This window comes from Chrysochloris asiatica, unplaced genomic scaffold (genome assembly GCF_000296735.1).
Source record: "Chrysochloris asiatica unplaced genomic scaffold, ChrAsi1.0 scaffold00104, whole genome shotgun sequence".
NCBI classification, from domain to species: domain Eukaryota; kingdom Metazoa; phylum Chordata; class Mammalia; order Afrosoricida; family Chrysochloridae; genus Chrysochloris; species Chrysochloris asiatica.
The window spans coordinates 7,472,591-7,494,519 of NW_006408622.1; the positions used below are offsets into that span (position 1 = coordinate 7,472,591).

A 21,929-nucleotide genomic window follows, 5' to 3' on the forward strand; every position below is an offset into this window, starting at 1 on the left:
CACTACTGGGACACAGAGGGGCCAGATACAAGCGTTGATATCAGCTGATAAAGCAAAATATCTGGAAAGCTTCTCATAACTCTGGTCCCTCCGGGATGGACTGATCGTGCTTCGTGTTCCTAGGGCAAGCTGGCGACATACAGTGTGGACAAGGCCATGCTCCCAGCGTCCCTTTCACCCCCCTCCCTGAGCCCAGGCAGGACAAGGCCTCTAGTTCCCCTCTTCTACCAGGCCACCTCGGTCACAACACACAGGTCCTTTGGGCTGACCCACGGGCCTAGCATTCTGGTTTGGCTTAGGGTGGGGGTGGGGGCTTCCAGTGGTCACCTAGTGACCCCCATCTCAATGAGTCTGCCAGGGGAAGCCCAGCCTGCTGCAGGCTTGGCCAGAGAAGCAAGGAACTAAGTACCCTCCCCTTCCCGTAGATCTGGGGGAGCAACCTGGGGTTCAAAGGCAGAGTCCTTGTGCTTTTCCCCTGTAAGGAGAGACGCTAAGGAACTGGCTTGGTGGGATCAGCTACCTGAATTTTTCCTTCTGCGTGGGTCTCCATCACCTCTTCTCTCCCGGGGGTGGGGGAGGGGGCTGTTGCAGCCTCGGGAAGGAGGCAGGAACCTTCCAAATAACATGGTAAGGCACATGTTTGCTCCCCCTACTCAGTAGGAATCGGAGCGGTGAGTTTGCATTTCCAAGGCACAAACAAGGTTATTCCTTAATACTAGAGCTGCGCTGGGCTCCTGGCTCAGCCCCACCGTTGGCGCTTCTCCTCTCTCCCAGAGAGATGCCACGGCCCGACCCTTCATCTTAGAGGCACCGAGTCCAGCTCAGAGGAAGGGGAGGAGACACGCGGGGCAGGCCAGGCGTTCAGGGATCTCCTAGACTTGGCTTGCGTGGCTTGGCCAGTCTCGAGATCCAGCGACCCGAAATGATTTCCCGGGCCCCCGCCAGGGGCCGGCCCAGGGCGGTCTCGCCGCGGCGCCTCACGCGCAGTTGCCCATGGCCTTGACCAGGGAGCTTTCAGGCAGCTGGCGGAAGATGCCTCGCAGCGTGTCCAGTTCGCGGCTCAGCTGTTCCACCCGCTTGCGCAGGCGGTCATTGTCACTGGTCAGCTCCAGCACCTTCTGCTGCGTCTCCACGTTGCGCTGCTTGGCTTTGTCGCGGCTCTTACGCACCGCGATGTTGTTGCGTTCGCGCCGCACCCGATATTCGTTGCTGTTCTTGTCCACCGACTTCTTGGCCTTGCCGGAGCCGCCGCCACCCCCGCGGAGGTCTGCGTGCGCGGCCGCCAGCCCTTTGAGCGCGCTGCCCGGGCCCGGCAGGCCGGCGGCACCGAGCGCGGGCGCTGGGTGCGGGCTGGGCACTGGCGTGGGAGGCGGCGTGGGGTGACCTGGCTGCAGGTGCATGGTGGTCTGGCCGCAGTGCGCGATCTGAAACTGCAGGTGCGGAGCGGCCAGGTGTGCTGACGACGGGTGCGGCGGCGGCGGCGGTGGCGGCGACTGGTAGGGGAAGAGGCCGGCCAGCGCCAGCTGCTTCGCCTCGTCGTCCTCGCGGGGCTCCTGCTTGATCACCAGTGGCCGCAGCGCAGGCGCCCCAGCGCGTTCGTACAGAGGTTCCAGTCTGCCGTCCAGGTAGCCGGCCGCCGCGCAGCCGTAGCCAGGAGGAGGGCCGTGAGCCCCCCCGGGCATGACGGCGCCCCCGGAACCCGCGGGGACGCCCGGGTAGTCGAAGTCGCTGCTGCCGCCGCCCGCGGGGGCCGCCGCCGCCTTGGCCTTCTCCTGCTGCCGGCTGTGCTGAAACAGGTCGGCCAGGAACTCGTCGTTGAAGGCGGCCGGGTCAATGTAGGCACTGATGTCGATAGACGTCTCGTGTTCGCAGATGCCGCCCAGCGGCTCCGGGGCGGCAGGTGGGGCGAGGGGCTGCGCGTGGCCCGCGCCCCGCGGAAAGCCGAAGGCGGCAATGCCGGGCGCGTGCGGGGAGCTCTGGAGGTGGCTGCTCATCGGGGGCCGCGGATCCGCCTCGTAGAAGTCGGCTGACTCCATCGGGGAGCTAGAGTCCTCCCGGCATGGCGAACCTCTGCGGCCTCCAGCCTGCGCGGGGCGCCGCTGCCGCTATCGCCCGCTTGGAGCCCAGCTCGTTCGCGCCCGTGCAACTCCCGGTCGCGAATGGCAAGGCCCGTTCGGGCCCCGCATTTATACTGAGGCGGCTCTCGCCCTCTAGGCGTCTCCTGGGTCTTAGCGCCGGACCTCAGTGGGGCGGTGAGTGGGGCCTGAGCGCAGCGAAGGGAGGAGAGGCTGCAGCGCAACGCCCACTGCCCCTGTACCTTGAGCCAAACCGTTGTGGGCACGCCGTACCGGACTCGGGACCGTGCTGCCTCCCGCGCACACGTGGTCGGTAGCGTGGGTCCCCTCCGTCCGCCTCCCAAAGACACCCACTTCCAGCAACGGCCGGAGAGCTTGGGAGCACCCAGAGGCAGTTCAGGGCGGAGGGCGACGCTCGGCTTTTGAGCTGTTGTGGCTCCGACTTCCTTTAAAAGTGAGACACTAGCTCTGTCTCCACCAGGGTCCGCTGGAAGGCGGTGGCGCAGAGCGGGGTCGGGGTACAGTTTTGGACTCGCCGCCCGGCTCATCCCGCCTCTCTGAGTCCTGGGGGAGTGGGTTGCGGCGCGGCGACCACGTCTTCTCGTTCAGATCTGCATACTTCCCCGATTCCGCCCCAAATCAACGCCACCCGCTCCTCCTCTCTGGGTGCTCGGGGCTCCCACGGGCATGCAACACAGGGCACTAGGACCCCGCGGGGCGAGCGAAGGGGAGGGCAGCAGAGGCAGCTACGGCTGGGAGCCGGGGGAACAGGGTCGGTGGATCTGCTCCGGCTGGGAACGTTTTTCTCCTGAATCCCTTTTCTAGGCCTAGCGCTGAGGTTGGCTAGCTGAGCCGCCAGTTAATTCTTGCGGGACGGGAGGGCAGGGTCCCCGGCGGGCCGAGTGGGACTCCTAGACGGGGCTCCGGGATCGGGGTGCGAACTGCACTTCGAGACTGTGATCCCGAGGTAGGGGCAAGGGAAGGTGGGCTAGCTCCGAGAGGAGCCAATGGTCCGCGGAGTCTGAAGCGGCTACTCCAGTCCCCATTCAAGTGGGCACCGATATCGGGAGCGGGGGCTGTCGAGGGAGCCGAGGCCGCGGAGTCTCTGTACCTGGGGCCTCAGGTCTGAGCATCCACTGGGAGAACCCCGCCAGGTGGACTCGGTCCAGGAGCTGGTCCCCGTGGCCCTAGGGGGCAGGGAGGCCAGGCCCCTTATCTCTTGGCCGCCCCGCCACCTACGCTTTCACAGCTGCGGGGTGGGGGTGGGGGGGTGACGGGGAAGGGGTTTGCGGCCGCGAGTCCCCCCAGCCACGTGGCGCCCTACAAGTTCTATCCTGGGATTGCCGGGGCGGCGGGGGCCTTGGGGGGCAAGTGGGCCCGCCAAATCCCTCCCCTGTCCCGCCCCTGTCCTCCTCGGAGCCTTGCTACTCTTAGCGCTGAGGCCCGCCACCGCCTGGGTGCTGGTTTGAGCGCTCCTGCTCACCTTGCTACGCAAGTTAAGGCCTCCTCCCACACAACGGCCTTTTAGGTTTCCCGAGGCACCGCCCTCACGTAGCTGCAGCGCAAAAACAAACAAACAAAGGGCTGGGCGGCCCTAGCTTCCACTTCAGTGACCGTAAAGAAGCAACTTTGTTTGGAGAGCGCATATTGCGCTTTAATCAAATTTCTATTCAACATATTCCCAATGATGAAGGGCTCAGCAGCTTCGTTTTGGTCATAAACAAGATATTTTTAGCCTGGTGCTCTTGGATTGAGGGAGTAAAATGCAGCTGTGTTAAATACAGACCCTGTTGTGAACTGAGGAGCTGCTTTCTGGGGCCAGAGGCGAGACTATTCAGACACCAGGCATTGTAGAGAATTGGAAGGATTCAGAGGACCTTGGGCAGCAGAGTGGGTTATAAGCATTGGGCTCTTGGTGGGAGAAAGATGTTTTCTGCTTCCCTAAAGATTCACAACCTGAAAAACTTACATGGGGCAGTTTTACTTCTGGTGTGAGGATGTGGGTTAATGTGCCCGACTGCAAAGTCGGTTTGATCTGCAAAGATCAAGCTCACCAGTCGCTCCTCAGAAACCCTATACAGGGTCGCTGTGGGTCGGAACCGACTCGACGGCACTTAACAACAACTACGTAGGACAGTCGACTTGAGGGCTCTGGGTGGAGGGAATCAGAAAATCTGAAGTCAGATTTTCCTTTTCCCCCCCCCGCTGCGATGTTAAAAACCATGGCTTCTCCCAGTGTTGGAATAATGAAAACACTACAGAAGGTGTCCTTTTCCTGGCACAGTGAGCCGATCCACAGAACTGCCGTTTCCTGTCAGGCAGCGGGAATTTCTCCTCTTCTGACTGGAAGTAAGTGGAGTGCTTCAGGAACTGGAAAACAGCGGGGAAAGGCCTGGTTCAGGTTCCAATGAGTATGTGGGGGTGGGGGTGGGTGTGCGTGCGTGAGGGGATAGTGACCCAGGCACTGGGGCACTGGGATGGGCTCCCACGGCCAGAACTGTGCTTCTTATTCTGTGTAAAGTGGCAGTGCCCAGAGATGAGTGAGAACTGACCCCCGGGGCTACCTCAGCACAGAGACAAACAGATCTTCACACCAAGACGCGGGCTTCTCAGAGGAAGAGATAGAAATGGGTCTAGGCCCTTCTTCCATTTATTCATCAAATGTCTGAAAGAGCCGCATATGGGGATAAAGGATGTGCTACCTGGTGTGATAAGTCCTGGTGTGGCGCTGTGGGCTAAGGCATCAGACTGCAAAGTCGTTTGAACTGCAAGGTTGGTGGTTCAAGCTCACCAGTGGCTCCTTGGAAACCCTATATAGGGTCGCTATGGGTTGGAATCGACTCCACGGCACAACAACAACAACAACCTGCTGTGACAAGGAGCTCTGGTAGTGTAGTGGTTACGAATCAGGTTGCTAACCTCAGGGTCAGCAGGTCGAAACTACCAGCCGTTCCACGGGAGAAAAATGAGGCTTTCTGCTCCCATAAAGATTTACAGGCTCGGAAACCCTGTGCGGGGTCACTATGAGTCAGAACTGACTCCACGGTACATCACAACGATGACCTAGTGTGGGTTAATGTGCTGTACTAAAATGTTGGTTTGAACCGCAAGGTCAGTGGTTCAAGCTCACCAGTAGCTCCTTGGAAACCCTATCCAGGGTCACTATGGGTTGAAACCGACCCAACAGCACCTACCAACAACCATAAAGGTTATACTGCCTGGGGAACAGGGGACTGACTTAGCAGCCACCTTTGTCTCTGGAGGACAGAGAGGGATTCGTGGAGGAGTGAACCTTTGAGCTGTGCCTTGAAGGATGAGCAGGCATTTGCCAGAAGGAAAAGAAAGCAAGACCTGTCTAGGAGGGAATGGCAGGTGCAAAGGTAGAAGGGCTGCGGGTGCATGGGAACAAAGGACAAGCCGTTTGACAGTCTGGAGTGTGGTAGAGTTGAGGCGGGGCTAAGATAAGGCTGCGTGCTCAGAGGGGCTGGGTTGATGGTGAAGGAGATTGTACTGTATTTCACAGGCTTTCCTCCTCTAGGTTTTAGTAGGGGAGTGCTGTAATCCACTGTGGGTTCCCGAAAGAAAGATCGCTCTGGCAGGGAGTGGTGAGGGCACAGATGAAAACCTGAGAGGAGGTTCCAGGATGGGGACAGAGGGCAGGGATGGATTGGAGCCATATTAAGGAAGGGAAGAGAAGTCAGAACTTGACTTCTACCTGGGGTTAAGGAAAAGGCAGGGCCTCCTCTTCAAACCCAGGGAGTTTTAGGAGATTCACTCTCCTTAGGGATACCCATCTGCCTGCTTTGTAGGCCATGACCGGAAACAGCTGCCAATACCCACTTGCCTTATTCTAGCCTTGTTGTTGTTATGTGCCGTAGAATCAGTTCTGACTCATAGCGACCCTGTACACGGTTTCCAAGGCTGTAAATCTTTACGGGAGCAGAAAGTCTCATCTTTCTCCCACAGAACAGCTGGTAGTTTCGAACTGATGACCCTGAGGTTAGCAGCCCGATTAGTAACCTCTAAGCTACCAGAGCTCCTTTATTCTAGCCTTAGGGAATAGGAAGATACTTAGAGGGTAAGTAGTGGGAGGCCTGGTGTGGCGCTGTGGGTAAATACATCAGACTGCAAAGCTGTTTGAACTGCAACGTTGGCGGTTCAAGCTTACCAGCTGCTCCTCAGAAACCCTATATAGGGTCGCTATGGGTCGGAACTGACGCAATGGCACTTGACAACAACAACAGTGGTCTCTGGGTAAGGACCCCTGGTAGTGTAGTGGGTTGTATGTTGGGCTACAAATCTACTGCTGGAGAGCGATGAGGCTTTCTGCTCCCATAAAGATTTACAGCCTCGGAAATCCTTATACAGGGTCACTATGAGTCGGAACTGACTTGACCACACACAGCTACCACCAGTGGTGTCTGGGTGGGCAGTCAGGGGTCTGAAAAGTGTTGCTGCCCAAGTCCAGAGGCAGAAATTGGCTAGAGAAACTGGGTGAGTCTCAGGGTGGTGGAGTCATTTTCCATGGGAGACACCCAGGGGTGTGTGTATTTGTGTGTGTGTAGGGGGGAGAGGTAGTCAACATTTGGCTGGAGAAACGGGAGTAACCGGGAATCACCTGGGAGGGAAATTCTGTGGCGCATGCTCAACAGAGACAGAGCCAGTAATAGGAGAAGTGTGTAAATCTTGTTTCTGACCACCTTAAGATCCTTTTTCTTTTGTCTTAATTGATAGCAACGTTGTAGTCCTGAAGAGAGGGCATTCAAATACAGCTGTACCTCACTGTGCTGAGCAAGCAGAGAAGCTGTGGGTTGGGAACTCCCTCAACAGAGCTGCCAGCTCACCAGGGGTTATGGGGAGAAGGTGGCCACTAGAATGGACCCAACCAACTCTGACCCTGACTTTACTTCTTACAAAGGAGAAAATCACCCACAGAAATGACAGTGCATTGAATAGGTGTGGCAGGTGCTTCCGACAGGTCAGAAGAGGAGGCAGCTGAGCTGGGAAGGGCAGGCCAAGTATGAGCTGGCCAGGTGGGGAGCCCAACATAAAACGTGGTCCTGAGTTATCTGTGCTCTAGGATGGAATCTGGGTCCAGGGACATTCACAAGATTAACCATTTGACAAGTCAAAAAAGACCCTAGGAAATTTTTATCTTGCTTTGATTCTTTCACTGTAGGATAAGCGCTCGACCGCAATGTCGGTTTGAACTGCAAGGTCAGCAGTTCAGATCCAGAACCGACTCAACGGCACTTAACAACAACAGCAATGCCATGTATGCAAGAGAATGTACATAAGTTTGAAAATTAGTCCGATTCTGAAGAACAAAACCAGAGCAAACTTCTGATTTAATTTTTGAACTTTATCTAAAGGCAAAGGGTGGATGTAAGATTGGTCATTCAGAAGCAAACCTAATCCTACCTTCGACAGTGATGAGTTGATCTGCCAACAGTCATGGCTTTGTGACAGATAGCCTTTGTTTTCTATGTTATATAGTTGTCAAGCTGTCGTCCAAATTTCTTGGCATAGATGAGTGTATGCCTCCATTGCTGCATCAGTTTGCTGGAAGATTTCAATTTGTAGTCCATCAATTTGGAAGATAGCTAGCTAGCTACCTGGGCAATCAATTGAAAGGGATTCATATTTGTACCCATTCCAAAGAGAGATGACCCAATTGAATGGTGAAATCACCAAACAATATCATTAATATCACATACAAGTAAAATTTTGCAGAAGATAATTAAAAAATGGTTGCAACAGTACACCTACAGAGAACTGCTAGCAATCCAGGCCAGATTCAGAAGAGGATATGGAAGTAGTGATATGGTTGTTGGATCTTGGCTTGCGGCAGAGGATACCAGAAAGATGTTTACTTGGGCTTTATTAGCTATCCAAAGGCTTTCAACTGTATAGATCATGACAAACTTTGGATAACATTGTGAAAAATGGGTATTCCAGAACACTTAATTGTGGTCATGAGGAATCTGTACATAGACCAAGAAGCGGTTGTTAAAACAGAACAAGGGGATACTGATTTAAAATCAGGAAAGGTGTATGCCAGGGCTGTATCCTTTTACCATACTTATTTGAACTGTATGCTGAGCAAATAATCCAAGAAACTGGATTTTATGCAGAAGAGCGTGGTATCAGGATTGGAGGATGCCTCATTAATAACCAGTGATATGCAGATGATACAACCTAGCTTGCTGGAAGTGAAGAGGACTTGAAATACTTTCTGATGAAAATCCTTCAATATGGATTGTATCTCAATGAAGAGAAAACAAGATACTCACAACTGGATCAATAAATAACATCGTAATAAATGGAGAAAAGATTGAAGTTGCCAAAGATGTCATTTTGTTTGAATCCACAATCAACACTCATGGCAGCAGCAGTCAAGAACTCAAAGGACATATTGCATTAGGCGGAGTCCTGGTGTGGTGCTGTGGATTAATGCACCAGACTGCAGAGCCGTTTGAAGTGCAAGGTCAGCGGTTCAAACTCACCAGCTGCTCCTTAAAAACCCTATACAGGGTCGCTATGGGTCGGAATTGACTCGAAGGCACTTGACAACAACATTGCATTAGGCAAATATACAGCCCAGACCTCTCTAAAGTGTTAGTTTGAGGACTGACGGGCATCGGGTCCAAGTCATGGTATTTTCAATAACCTCATATGCATGTGAAAGGTGGACAGTGAATATGGAAGACCGTAGAAGAATTGATGCTTTTGAGTTATGGTGTTGGAGGAGAATATTGAAAGTGCCATGGGCTGCCAAAAGAACCAACAGTTCTGTGTTGGAAGAAGTGCAGCCAGAGTGCTCCTTGGAGGCCAGGATGGCCAAACTTCATCTCTCATACTTCGGACATGTTATTATGAGAGACAAGTTCCTGGAGAAGGACATCTTGCTTCGCAAAGTGGAGAGTTGGCAAAAAAAAAAAAGAGGAAGACTCCCAATGAGATTGATTGACACAGTGGCAGCAGCGATAGGCTGACGTGTAGCAATGATTGTAAAGAAGGTGTAGGACCAGCCGTGTTTCATTATGTAGTGCATAGGGCCGTGATGAGTAGCAACGGACTCGATGGCACCTCGCAGCAACAACAACGTAATTGTCAACATGGCCTTGAATTATTTGGGGGCCATTATGGCTTTAAGCTGAAGGTCTCCCTCATCTGGATGATTTGTTTTGTCTTGTTTAACACTTAGTAATGGTGTCGGCAGTTCAAACTCACCAGCCACTCTCTGGAAATCCCATACAGGTCTCTGTCCATTGGAACTGGCTCAATGGCATTTAACAACAAAATCATAAAAATAAAAGAAGAAGAGGCAGAAATAATTCAGATTAAAAACCAAGAACTATGATTGTTAGGTGCAGTTGCATTCTGACTAGGAGGTGTGAGTCTCTCATCTCTGCATTATTTCAAAAAAGTACTCTGTTGCTGTTAAGCGCGGTCAAGTCAATTCTGACTCATAGCGACTCTGTATAGGGTTTCCCAGCGGTGCTTGGTGAACTTTAACCACCGCCCTTACACTTCAAACTGACCTTGCAGTCCAGCGCATTAGTCCATAGCCCCACACCAGGACTTTGGTGGTGGTGGTATGCTATGGAGTCGGTTCTGATGCACAGTGACCCTGCGTAGGGTTTCCAAGGCTGCAAATCTTTACAGGAGCAGAAAACCTCATCTTTCTCCTATGGAACAGCTGGTAGTTTCAAACTTCTGACCTTGAGGTTAGCAGCCTGACTCATAACCACTACACACCAGGACTCTAGATCATCCTAAAATGTAAACCGGGGTGGGTGGCGGGTAGAATTAAAAAACGAGTTACCTTTTATTACAGATGCTAGTGAGTTTTGTTCTAATTCATTCTATGTCTCAAGTATTGATAAATAAAGTGTGTGGACCCAATCAGTGGACAGTCAGCAAAAACTAGTGTTTCTTGTAATAGACTTCCTAATCTTGGAGAGAAGTCCTGGTGTGGCGCTGTGGGCTAATGTGTCAGAATGCAAAGTAGCTTGAACTGCAAGGTCGGTGGTTCAAGCTCACCAGCTGCTCCTTGGAAATCCTATACAGGGTCACTATGAGTCGGAATCAACTTGACAACACTTAACAACAACAACAATCATGGAGAAATCATTTTTTTTTTTTTTTTAATGGAGAAATCATGCTTATCATTGATTAGATTACAAATCCTATCTCCCCAGGAGGTCCAGTGGTGGGGAAATTCCTCAGACCTGGTAAAAACCCCTGCTTCATCATTTACTAGCTGGATAACCTTAGACAAGTGATTAAATTTCTCTGAGCCTCTCTTTTCTGTAAATTGGGGACAATGTTTTTACTGTAGGGTCATTGGAAGGATTGTTGTTGTGGTTGTTAAGGGCTGTTGAGACTTAGAGGGTTGCCAAGGAATGATTGGTGGGTTTGAGGCACTGACCTGTGGTCAGTAGTCCAGTGCTTATCCTCCAGCCGCACACCAGGACTCCATTGGAAGGAACAGGAAGATTTGGAGCCAGTGCCTGGCACACTGTATATACTTATTAAATGAGAGCTTGTTTTAGGATTCCATCCTCTTGAGGTTCTATTTTTCTCAGAAATTTGGAATATTAAGCAGCTCACTGTAACACATACCTGTATTTATCAAGTGCCAGCCAGTACATTAGACCAATGGCTCTTGGTTCATTCTAGGTCAAAACACCTGGAAATCCTGGTGCTCCTTGCAGAACATTGTGACACATCACTCATTCCATCTTTGTGAGCTAGAAATCGTTTCACCAATAAGAAATATTTTAGGATATCATGGAAACTCACAATCATGAGTACTCAGCCCACAAACAATTTACACTGTTAAAGTCACGACAATTTGCTGGTTCAGGTTTTCTTTCAATATTCACCTATTATGCTGTGTGTGAAGGAGCCCTGGTAGTGTTGTGGGTTAGGTGTTGGGCTGCTAACCACAAAGTCTGTGGTTCAAACCCACCAGTTCGTCCTCCAGTGAAAGGTGATTCTGTTTACTCCAGTCTAGGGTAGCTATGAGTTGGAATTGACCCAGTGGCACTGGGCTTCATGTTTGTGCTATGGTGTGTATATGTGTGTTCGGTTTCTTTGGTTGTTGTTCTTGCTCGTCTCTTTTATTCCCCTGTGTCTAGTAGTGGTTAGGAGCTCTGGTAGCATAGTGGTTATGAATTGGGCTGCGAACCTTAAGGTCAGCAGTTCGAAACTACCAGCCGTTCCGCAGGAAAAAGATGAGACTTTTTGCTCCCGTAAAGATTTACAGCCTCGGAAACCCTATGCAGGATCACTATGAGTAGGAACCAACTCCACAGCACATAACAACAACAACAACAAGAACATCTTTTAGTAGATCAGAAGTTGTTGTTAGTGTTAGTTGTTGTGGAGCCAGTTCCAACTCATAGTGACCCTATCTGTATAAGGTTTCCAAGACTGTAAATCTTTACAGGAGCAGAAAGCCTCATCTTTCTCCAGCAGAATGACTGGTGGATTTGAACCACCAATCTGGTGGTTTGCAGTCCAGTGCAAACACAACCGGTGTTGTGTTGTTAAGTGTCATCAAGTCAGTTCCGACTCATAGCGACCCTGTTTTGGGTTTCCGAGGAGTGGCTGGTGGGTTTGAACCACCAACCTTATGATTCAAACTGACTCTTCAGTCCAGTGCTTTATCCTACAGTGCCACACTAGGACTCCAGATAAGCAGTAGCAGGACCAAAGATTCTAGAAAAAAAAAAAAAAAAGTTGAGTCAAAATTTAAAGTTTAGAAATTTTAGCCATTATCTTAACTTTGTTGAGCAAATTCAGAAAAGTTCTTTATTCTGTTTTGGGAGAAAACTCTTTTAGAAGATAATGGGTCCTTGGACTCCCCACGTAGTATTTGAAACACACAGTCGAACACAAATAGTGGATCTGGGAGCCGGTCCGCACATTTGTGGGGGCTGGACAAGAGTACAAATGTGGCCCACATACCATCTGTTTCAAATGAAAAGTTACCAATCACACTAAGAAACTGTTTAATAAAATATGTTCTAGCTTCCTGCCTTGACAAATATATCTTCATAATGTCCTAGAAGGCTAGATTTAAATTTAGAATTTGGCTTTGGAACATGTGGTCGGGAGAGAGCCAACCATTCCATTTTCTTCCTGTTCTCTGCTCCATCCCTCATGAGAAGGGTCCTTGGTCAGGCAGGTTAGAGTCTCAGCTCAGGCATTCAAACTCTGCCATCCCTACCCTTAGGGCGTAGGGGTACACACACTGACAAGCACCCTGTTGAAGAGGCCCTGGCAGCTGACTCTGAGCCACTGGGGCAGGTCATACCCTCCGCACACCAAGAAGAGGGAGCAGCCAGAGGAGAACCTGGGTGCAATCCTCTAGTGTAAGAACCCAGGTTAGGGGCTCTCATGCCTGTCTTCAAGGGTGCTACTGACTAAGTGCAGCCAGAGTGCTACTTAGAGGCCAAGATGGCTAAACTTCGTCTCTCATACTTTGGACATACTGTCAGGAGGGAACAGTCGCTGGAGAAGGATATCATGGTTGGTAAGATGGAGGGTCAGTGAAAAAGAGGAAGACCCCCAATGAGATGGATTGGCCAGGTGGCAGCATTGATGGATTCAAGTGTGGTAGCAGTAGTGAGGTTGGCTGGAGATCGGACATTGTTTCGTTCTGCTGTGCATGGGGTTGTTATGTGTCGGTTCTGACTTGATGGCCCCTAACAACAACAACAACAACAACAACAACAAACTGACGTTCCCAAGTCTGCCTCCCAGCATCTGGGGTGGGGCCAGCACTCCTAGCCTTGCTGGAGGGTCCTAGCCCTGCATCTGCTGGAAGACCCCTCAGTTACCAATACTTCTAAACATATGGTGGTGGTGTTTGTGTGTTGTGGAGTCAGTTCCAAATCATAGGGACCCAGTTTAGGGTTTCCAAGGCTGTAAATCTTTATGAGAGCAGAAAGCCTCATCTTTCTCCCACGGAACAGCTGGTAGTTTTGAACTGCTGACTTGAGGTTAGCGACTCAACTCATAACCACTATGCTACCAGAGCTCCCCCAATTAATTTCCTTCATTCTACCTCACTCAGCCAACCTGGTCCTGACCACCTGCTAGCTCTCTCTCTTGGCCAACAGAATAATCTTTAGTTGGTCTCCCTGCTTCCCTCCTTGGTTTTTCCTCCCAAGAACTCTCTCCTCAAAGCAGCCTGAGTTGTCCTGAAACATACACTCAGGTGATGTCACTCACCCACGTAGACCTCTCCAATGACCTCCACTGTGTGTGGAATAAAGTCCAACTGCTTCAATCTGGCCCTCACCTCTCCTCATTCTCTCCTGTGCTCCCCACACCCCAGCACTACACTCTTGGTGGTTCCTCCTATAAAGCCAAGCATCAACCTGCCTCAGGGTGTTGCACTTTGCTGTTCTCTCTCTCTCTCTCTCTCTCTGGAATGTTCTTCCCAGATGTTGGCACAGCTCTTCTTTTCCTGACATTTGAGTCTCGCCTTCTCAGAGAGAGGTTCTTCTCAAGGACCTGCTGAAACTAGCCACCCCTCCCCTCTTCACGTTTCGGGCATTGGTGCCATTTTATTTGCTTCCTAGCACTCTCTGAAGTGAACTTGTTTACTTATTTCACTTGTTGTCTATCTGGCTTCCCTCACTAGAATGTCAGCTTCACAAAGGCAGGGACCTTGTCTGTCCTGTTCTGTGTACTTCCAGAACTAGAACAGGCCTTGGCACATGATGGAGCCGCAAATATTTGTTGAATTATCCTATTGCAGAAAAGACTATTGAACCACCCTCCTAGCACGCAGGTTTGATTCCAAGATGAGGGCTGACCAAGGGTGGCCCTGAAGGATGCTGGGAAGATCCCAACTCCACAGGGTAGATCCAATTTGAAACATCCCGAATCTGTACCAGGCAAGATTGGCTGGGCTGGAGTCTCTGCAAACTTTATTTGAGCTAACTAGAAAGAGCCTCCTCTCTCCCCAAGCAGACATAGTCCCCAAGCACTTGGCTCAGCTCCACAGCACAAGGTGCGGTGTGTACCTGGGTTAGGTGCCTTCATGGTGGGTCTAACACAGTGAAGCCCTGCCTGGTCCTGCTCCATCCTCACAGTCATTGCTACGTTTGAGCCCATTGTTGTAGCCATGTTTCATTTTATCTTGTTGAGTGTCTTCCTCTTTTTCACTGATCTTGTACTTTGCTAGGATTTCTGTCCTTTTCTAGGGACTGGTTTGTCTTGATAACAAATCTCTTCTAAGGAGTATTTGGGCTGTATTTATTCTTTCTTCTAGCCATCCACGTGTATTCAATATTCTCCACCAACACCATAATTGAAGTGCATCAATTCTCCTCTGTCAATAACTTGTCCAGCTTTCACATGCATATGAGGTGATGAAAAATACCTTAACTTGGACATCTTTACTTTTTTTTTTTTTTAACACTTTGAAGAGGTCTTTTGTAGCAGATTTACCCAATATAATCCATCTTTTGATTTCTTTTATTGTCCTTTTAATTTCACTTCTTTTGTTGTTGAGAATATACATAAGAAAACACACACCAACTCAGCTGTTTCTGCACGTACAATTCAGTGACGTTGGTGCCATTCTTTTGAGTTGGACAACTGTTGTCACCCTCCTGTTCTGAGCTGTACCTTCCTCATTAACATAAACACACTGTCTCCTAAGGTTTCTGTCTAATCTTTTGAATTGCTGTTGTCAGTTTGAGCACATATTAATAGTTTTTAAAAAAGCATAATGCTTAAGGCAGACCTTTGTGACTAATTAAGCTAAGCTATTGTATGGGTTTAAGGAGACTTCAAGGGATCATTTTGGTTTAAGGTTTAAAGATGATCTCAGGGCAAAAGTTTCAGTGGTTCATCCACCCTCCATGGCTCCAGAAATTCTAGAGTCCATGAAAACTTGAAATTCTTTTCTGCGTTTTCCAACTTTCGATCAGGATTCTTCTATAGACTAATTGATCAAAATGTTCAGTAATGGAAGGCAGGCACCATCCAGCTCTTCAGGTCACATGGCAAAGGAAGCAGTTGTTCATGGAGGCAAATAGCCACACATTCCATATCCTCTTACTTCCTCTGATGTTCCAGGTGAATCGAGGCCAATTGTGCATTGGATGACCACTTGCAAACCTTTAAGACCTCAAGTACCACAAAATTAACTAGGATAGGAGCACTAAACACATTAAGCCAATGAACTGGGATGTCCCATGAAACCATGACCCTAAACCAAGGGACCAAGTCCCATAAGGTGTTTGGTTGTACATAAGCAGACTGAGGAACTATGCTTTTTTTGAGGGGGGAAAGGTGTTGGTTACACAACTTTTGCCAATTCAGCTTTCTATAGGCATACATCTTATTGAGAATAATTATAACAATCAGCTGTGCAACCCTCCTCTTAGCCAGTGTGGTTTTCTTCCTTCCCCATCAACCCTCTTCTCCCCACCCCCTCATGCTCCGAACTGACTTTGGTCTTCATACATTTGCCTTTTCATATCTTTTTATATAAGTGAGATTGTACCTATTTGTCCATTGGTGATAGGTTTGTTTGTTTTTTTACCATCATGTCTTCAAGTTCCATCCATACTGTAACATGTATCAACACTTCATTTTTCCTATTGACTGAGTATTAGTCTCTTGTAGATATATATCCCATTTTATGTGCACTGAGGGTGTTTCTACCTTTGGGTTGTTGTTTGCAACAAACCCTGATGCACAAGTCTGTTGCAGTCTCGACTTTCAAGTCTGTTGAATATATCCCTGGGAGTGGAGTTGCTGGGTCAGATGATAGTTCTATTTTTACTTAGGTTTTTTGTTGTTGTTTGAGAAACTACTATATTGTTTTCCACATCATAAGTACCTTTTTGTACTCCCACCAGCAGTGGATAATTATTCCAATTTCCCCACATTCTCATCAGCATTCGTTATGTTTGGTTTTCTTTGTTATTTTAGCTCAGCCAACCTGGTGGGAGTATAATGGTATTATCTCACTGGGGTTTTGATTTGCTAATAATGCTGAGTATCTAGTCATGTGTTTGATGGTCATTTGAATGCTCTCTTAGGCAAAATGTTTACTCAAGTCTTTTGTCCATATTATGATTGGGTTATTTGTCTTTCTGTTATTAAGTTGTTGAAATATGTGGTGTTTGATTTCCTCCATGGATGTTGATTGTGAATTCAAGTAAAAGGAAACTCTTGACAACTTCAGTCTTTTCTCTGTATATTATGTTGTTGTTTATTGGTCCAGCACCCCAGTAGACGAGAAAAGCACCCCTTTCTTGAGGGAAACATGCCTGCCTCTGAGCAGGAGCTATTCCAGAACTTGAACTTGAACAGAACCCCACTGTTCAAGAGACTGGATGGGGCTCCTTGTGCACCCTCCTCTGACCCTATTCCTTCTTCTTGATGGCCTTAAGGTCTAATACAGGGGTGTGGAAAGTTTGGCCCTCAGGCCATATTTCTTGTTGTTAAGTGCCTGAATTGTACGTGCAGAAACAGCTGAGTTGGTGTGTGTTTTCTTATGTATATTCTCAACAACAAAAGAAGTGAAATTGAGTCACTTCTGACCCATAGCGACCCTGTATAGGGTTTCCGAGGAGTAGGTGATGAACTTGAGCCACCGACCTTGAGGTTCAAATAGACTTTGCAGTCCAGTGCATTAACCTTTAGCACCATGCCAGGACTTCTTCAGGTCACATAAGGTCTGCGAAGTCATTTGGTCTGGCCCTGCCAGCACAACCGTGGTTCCAGCCATCACATTGTTGTTGTGGTGGTGGTTGTTACATGCCATCGAGTCACATTAGGGGTGAGTTAATTAAATGTTTGACCATTGTTGTTGTTAAGTGCTGCCAAGTCAGTTCTGACCCATAGTGACCCTGTATAGGGTTTCTGAGGAGCAGCTGGTGAGCTTGAACCGCCGACCTTGCAGTTCAAACAGCTTTGCAGTCTGGCTCATTAACCCACTGCACCACACCAGAACAAGTTAATGATTTTCTATGGCCGGTGAATGATATTATCAATTTTAGCAGAAAAAAAGTTCCCTACCTCTGGTCTCATGCCTCACAGCACATCCAAAAAGACAACACAAACTGATGATCTGCTCTCTAAACCTTCACTCAATTCAAAATAAAAAGTTAACAACAACAAAATACACAAACAACAACAAAAATTATCTAAATAAGCTGGAAATCCATATTTTCTTTAGTAAATGAAGACAAGAGGTTTGGGGGGCTTGTCACACAAATGCTCCAAATCTCGCTTACTTTCCCTGAGATGATATTCGGCTCTCCCAAATCTAAGCCCCTCACCACTGTGCACCCCCAAAATGCAGACATCAAAGCTGTTTGAGAAGCTAGCTGCACATGATGGGTTACTTCAAACAGAGTTAACCTTAATTCTTCCCAGAGAAAGTCATTGTTGGGCCCTGCTAAGCACTGTCAGCTTCTTGTGGTCGTTGTTAAGGGCCATCAAGTCGCTTCCGACTCATAGTGACCCTGTATGGGGTTTCCAAGGAGCGGCTGGTGAATCTCACTCACCAACCTTGTAGTTCAAACCAACTTTGTGGTCCGGTGCATTACCCCACAGCGCAACTTGTTCTTAAGTGCCATCAAGTTGGTTCCAACCGCAGCGACCCTGTATAGGGGTTCAGAGTAGCGGCTGGTGAGAGTTAGAAAGCCTAAGGTTACCATTCTTGACATCCATGAGAATTCTAAATGGAAAAAGAAAAGATATAGTTTCCATGTCTCTGTAGGCATTTTCTTCAAATACACATATAGAAGTTAGGAGCAATTCAAACCGAAATCTTAGTAGATGTAGGAGGGGGAACAACTTCTACTTTTTACTTTACACACTTAAGTCTATTAGGCGTTTTGAATCAATGATCGTGTATTTATTACTTTTGTGGCTTTATAAACTAGAAAATATTTGCCACCTTAATTTTATAGTTTTATATTTTATAATAAAGATAAGTATACATATCAATGTTTTTTTTAGTTTTATCATTTTTATAGTCTTATAAACTATAAACTATTTTAAATCACCGTAACTTACAAATATGTAATACCATAATGGATTGCATGGTTTTGTAAATAACTTCAAAATGCTTTTCAATGACCATATTTTCCAAATAAAAACATCTAGAAATATGTTGTAAGAGTGGATTGGTTTCTGAGTTGTAAATGTGTTATATGGAGAGCCATACAAAGTTGTAGACACTAAATCACATTTAGTTCTACAGTTACCAAGTTATTTTCTATTTTAGATGACAAGCGTTCATTTATTTATCTATAAAGAACTTCTAAAGATCAGTATGAAGATAAATCACAATTCAAAAGAAAATGAATATCTCCAGAGAGTTTATTAAAATTTAAAAGTACTAATTGATCGTAGAAGATAGATGCATTTAAGTTATGGTGTTGGAGGAGAATATTGCCAAGTACCACGGGCTGCCAAAAGAACCAACAGATCTGTGTTGGAAGAAGTGCAGCCAGAATGCTCCTTGGAGGCCAGGGTGGCCCAACTTCATCTCTCATACTTTTGAACATATTGTCAGGAGGGACCAGTCACTGGAGAAGGATATCATGTTTGGTAAGGTGGAGGGTCAGAGAAAAAGAAGAAGACCCCCAGCAAGATGGATTGGCAAAGTGGCAGTACCAATGGGCTTAGAGAGGTTGGCCCAGGATCGGGCATTGTTTCATTTTGTTGTGCATAGGGTCACTATGAGTTGGTACCGACTACAAGACCGGCAGTTCAAACTTACCAGTCGCTCCTCGGAAACCCTATACGGGGTTGCTATGAGTTGGAACTGACTTGACTGTACTGAGTAACAACAGTAATACTTTGAGTAAGAGATGTATGAGTTAAAACTACTCCAGTCAGACAGGTAAAGATAAAAACATTTGATAAGGTGCTATATTCATGGGTAGGGCAGATAGCTAAGATTATGTATCGATGCCAGTTCTTTGGAGAACAATATCATTCTAATTTTAAAGTGTCATTTGCCTTTCACAGAAGATTTCCATGTCTAGAAATTGATTCCATAAACTCACAGATGTGCGCAAAGAGAAGAAGCTTTCTAGGACTTTGACCACAATATAACATAATTGCAAACGGCTAGAAACAACCGAATGTCTGTCTACTTGTAGAAGGCTGGTTAAATGACCATGGGCTCACTGAAGAGCAATCCCCGTGTCTCCGTTAAAAAAGGAAGAGGACAACCTGAAGGGCACACATGGAAAGATATTCTAATATATTCATGCACGTGAACCATAAAACATGTATAGTAGGTTTCCATTTCTATAAAAATAGGGATGTAGGATCCACATATAAGTTTATCTATGCCTAGACTATCTTGGAAAGAACATATACACCGGGGAACTGAGAGGAAGGGGACTTCCAGAGGGGAGAGACTTGAATCACACATTAACAAATAAAAGAGAATTAAACAATATTAAAGAATATAAAATTGAGATTACTTTTGGAAATATAAAGCATATGATTGCTGTGTTGTTCTTGTTAATTGCCATCAAGTCGATTCTGACTCATAATGATCTTGTATAAGGTTTCCAAAGAGCAACTGGTGGATTTGAAATGTTGACCTTGTGGTTCAAGTCAGATGCTTATCGTAGAGAGCCACACGAGGACTCCATGATTGCACTATGTACCCCCAAAACACTAGCCTTAGGCTGATGAGAAGGGAGTTTAGCTTGGTTTTCATATAATTGAACAGAACAAAACGGACTATAAGGAGCTCTGATAGTGTAGTGGTTACGAGTCGAGCTGTTAATCTGAAGGTCAGCAGTTCACAACTACCAGTGGTTCCGTGGGAGAAAGATGAGGCGTTCTGCTCCTGTAAAGATTTACAGCCTCAGAAACCCTGTACAGGGTCGCTGTGGGTTGGAACCGACTCCACGGCACACCACTAAATGGATTATATAAGCCTAAACAGTACTTTATTTTCATTGCTTGTTGCTGTTAAGTGCTGTCAAGTTGGTTCCAACTCATAGTGACCCTGTATAGGGTTTCTGAGGAGTAGCCGGTGGGTTTGAACTCTTAATCTTGTGATTTGAAGTCCAGTTCTGACCCTAGAGCAGCACACCAGGAGCCCTTATTTTCCTTAGAGATCTGAAAATCCATAAAAACAGCCAGCTACATTAGCACCCTTTTTTACAACACGAGCCAATTTTTCCCAAATATGGAACTGAGTTTCCTGAACATATTGACTTGCCGGTTTAAGGACTACTGTAGGCAGGCTACGGTTGTTCTTTCCCACCTCTCCGACGGGTCTTGTCTCTGCCATTTTCGGTCAAAATTCCAAAGGTCAGTTGGAAAACACAAACCCCACCAAGCTGTGCAGACACTCCTTTTTCCTAAGTAACCCCCCCACCCCACCCCCACCCCCCATCCATGGCCCAGATCCCAATGTGGACTCCTGGTCCCAGAGGACACCGTGATAAATCCTGTCTCTTTAACCAAAGGTAGAGGTAGTATACAAATGTCAACAAATGCGTCTTTAGGAACAAAATTGTTTCATAACTGATTAGAAAACCTAGCTCACCTTCCCTATAGAATCATGTTTATCCTTGTCAAGAAGCAATAGCAGTTAAACAAATCCCTGCGTGAGTCAGGCTTCTATAAACTGTCTGTTTACAGACGTTGGCTTTTCTCTAAACGAGGGAAACACCAGCCAGTCAGCATAAAAAGAGGTTTGCCTGGCCTCCAGAAAGCAGGCCAGACAAAATCCCTCAGTATCTCTGTGACAGGGACGTGCACAGTGGGTGGACTTTGAACACTTGAGTTACTTTGCACCATTTGATCACCTTTGTAAACAGAATCGTGCCATCCTTTAAGACATTCAGGGATGGTGAGACAGTAAACAGGGTCATTGTTTTCGAAGAGTGACTGGTAGAGAAGTTGCCTCTTTTGTTGGTCATCAGGGAAGACGTCTCTGAGGAAGAGTCAGTAGTGCTGAGAACTGAAGGAAGAATGTTCTCAGAAAAGGGAACCGAAAATGCAGAGGCCCAGAAGCATTTGGGCCCTCTGCCAGCAAAAGACACGGATTCAAAACACTTTGTGGATTTTCTCAGGTGATTTTGGGACTCTGTTCTTGAAGAACATTCAGTTCTTCCAGGCAAACATTTTGATAAAATGGTTTAGAAGGTAAAGAGTATTAGTATAGAACCTTTACTGTTGCTCTTGGATGTATACAGGTTTAATTTCTCCACTCTAATATGCTTAGCTGGACCCAATGTCGATTTGAACCACAAGGTCAGCTGTTCAAACCCACCAGATGCTCCTTGTAAACCCTAGACAAGATTGCTATGAGTTGGAACCTACTCCACCGTACTTAACAACAACAACAAATATGTGAATGCAAAGCATCCTGGAGGCTCACTGGCTGAGTGCTAAGCCCACCAACTGCTCCAAGGAATAAAGATGTAACAGCTGTTTCCACAAAGATTGTTGTTGTTGTTAAATGCCATTGAGTCAGTTCTGACCCATAAAGACCCTGTTTTATAGGGTTTCCAAGGAGCAGCTGGTGAGCTTGAACCACCAAACTTACAGTTCAAATGGCTTTTCAGTCTGGCGCATTAACCTACAGTACCACACCAGAACTCCCATCAAAGATTGTTGTTATTGTTAAGAGCCGTCAAGTAGATCCCGACCCACAGCGACTCTATATAGGGTTTCTGAGGAGCAGCTTGTGAACTTGAACCGCTGACCTTGCAAATTCAAACAGCTTTGCAATCTGGTGCATTAACCCACAGCACCACATCAGGACTCCCCACAAAGATTACATCTTTAGAAATCCTTTTACCCTGTTTTACAGAGTCTCTAGGA

General features: G+C 47.6%; 1 protein-coding gene across 1 annotated transcript; it reads right to left on the reverse strand.

The window, feature by feature from the left end:
* Positions 1-977: 977 nt before the first annotated feature.
* CEBPA (CCAAT/enhancer binding protein (C/EBP), alpha) lies at positions 978-2,144 on the reverse strand. Its single transcript, XM_006867313.1, has one exon. The coding sequence runs from the start codon at positions 2,034-2,036 to the stop codon at positions 978-980; it is 1,059 nt and encodes a 352-aa protein (XP_006867375.1). The 5' UTR covers positions 2,037-2,144.
* Between the last annotated feature and the right edge of the window lie 19,785 nt (positions 2,145-21,929).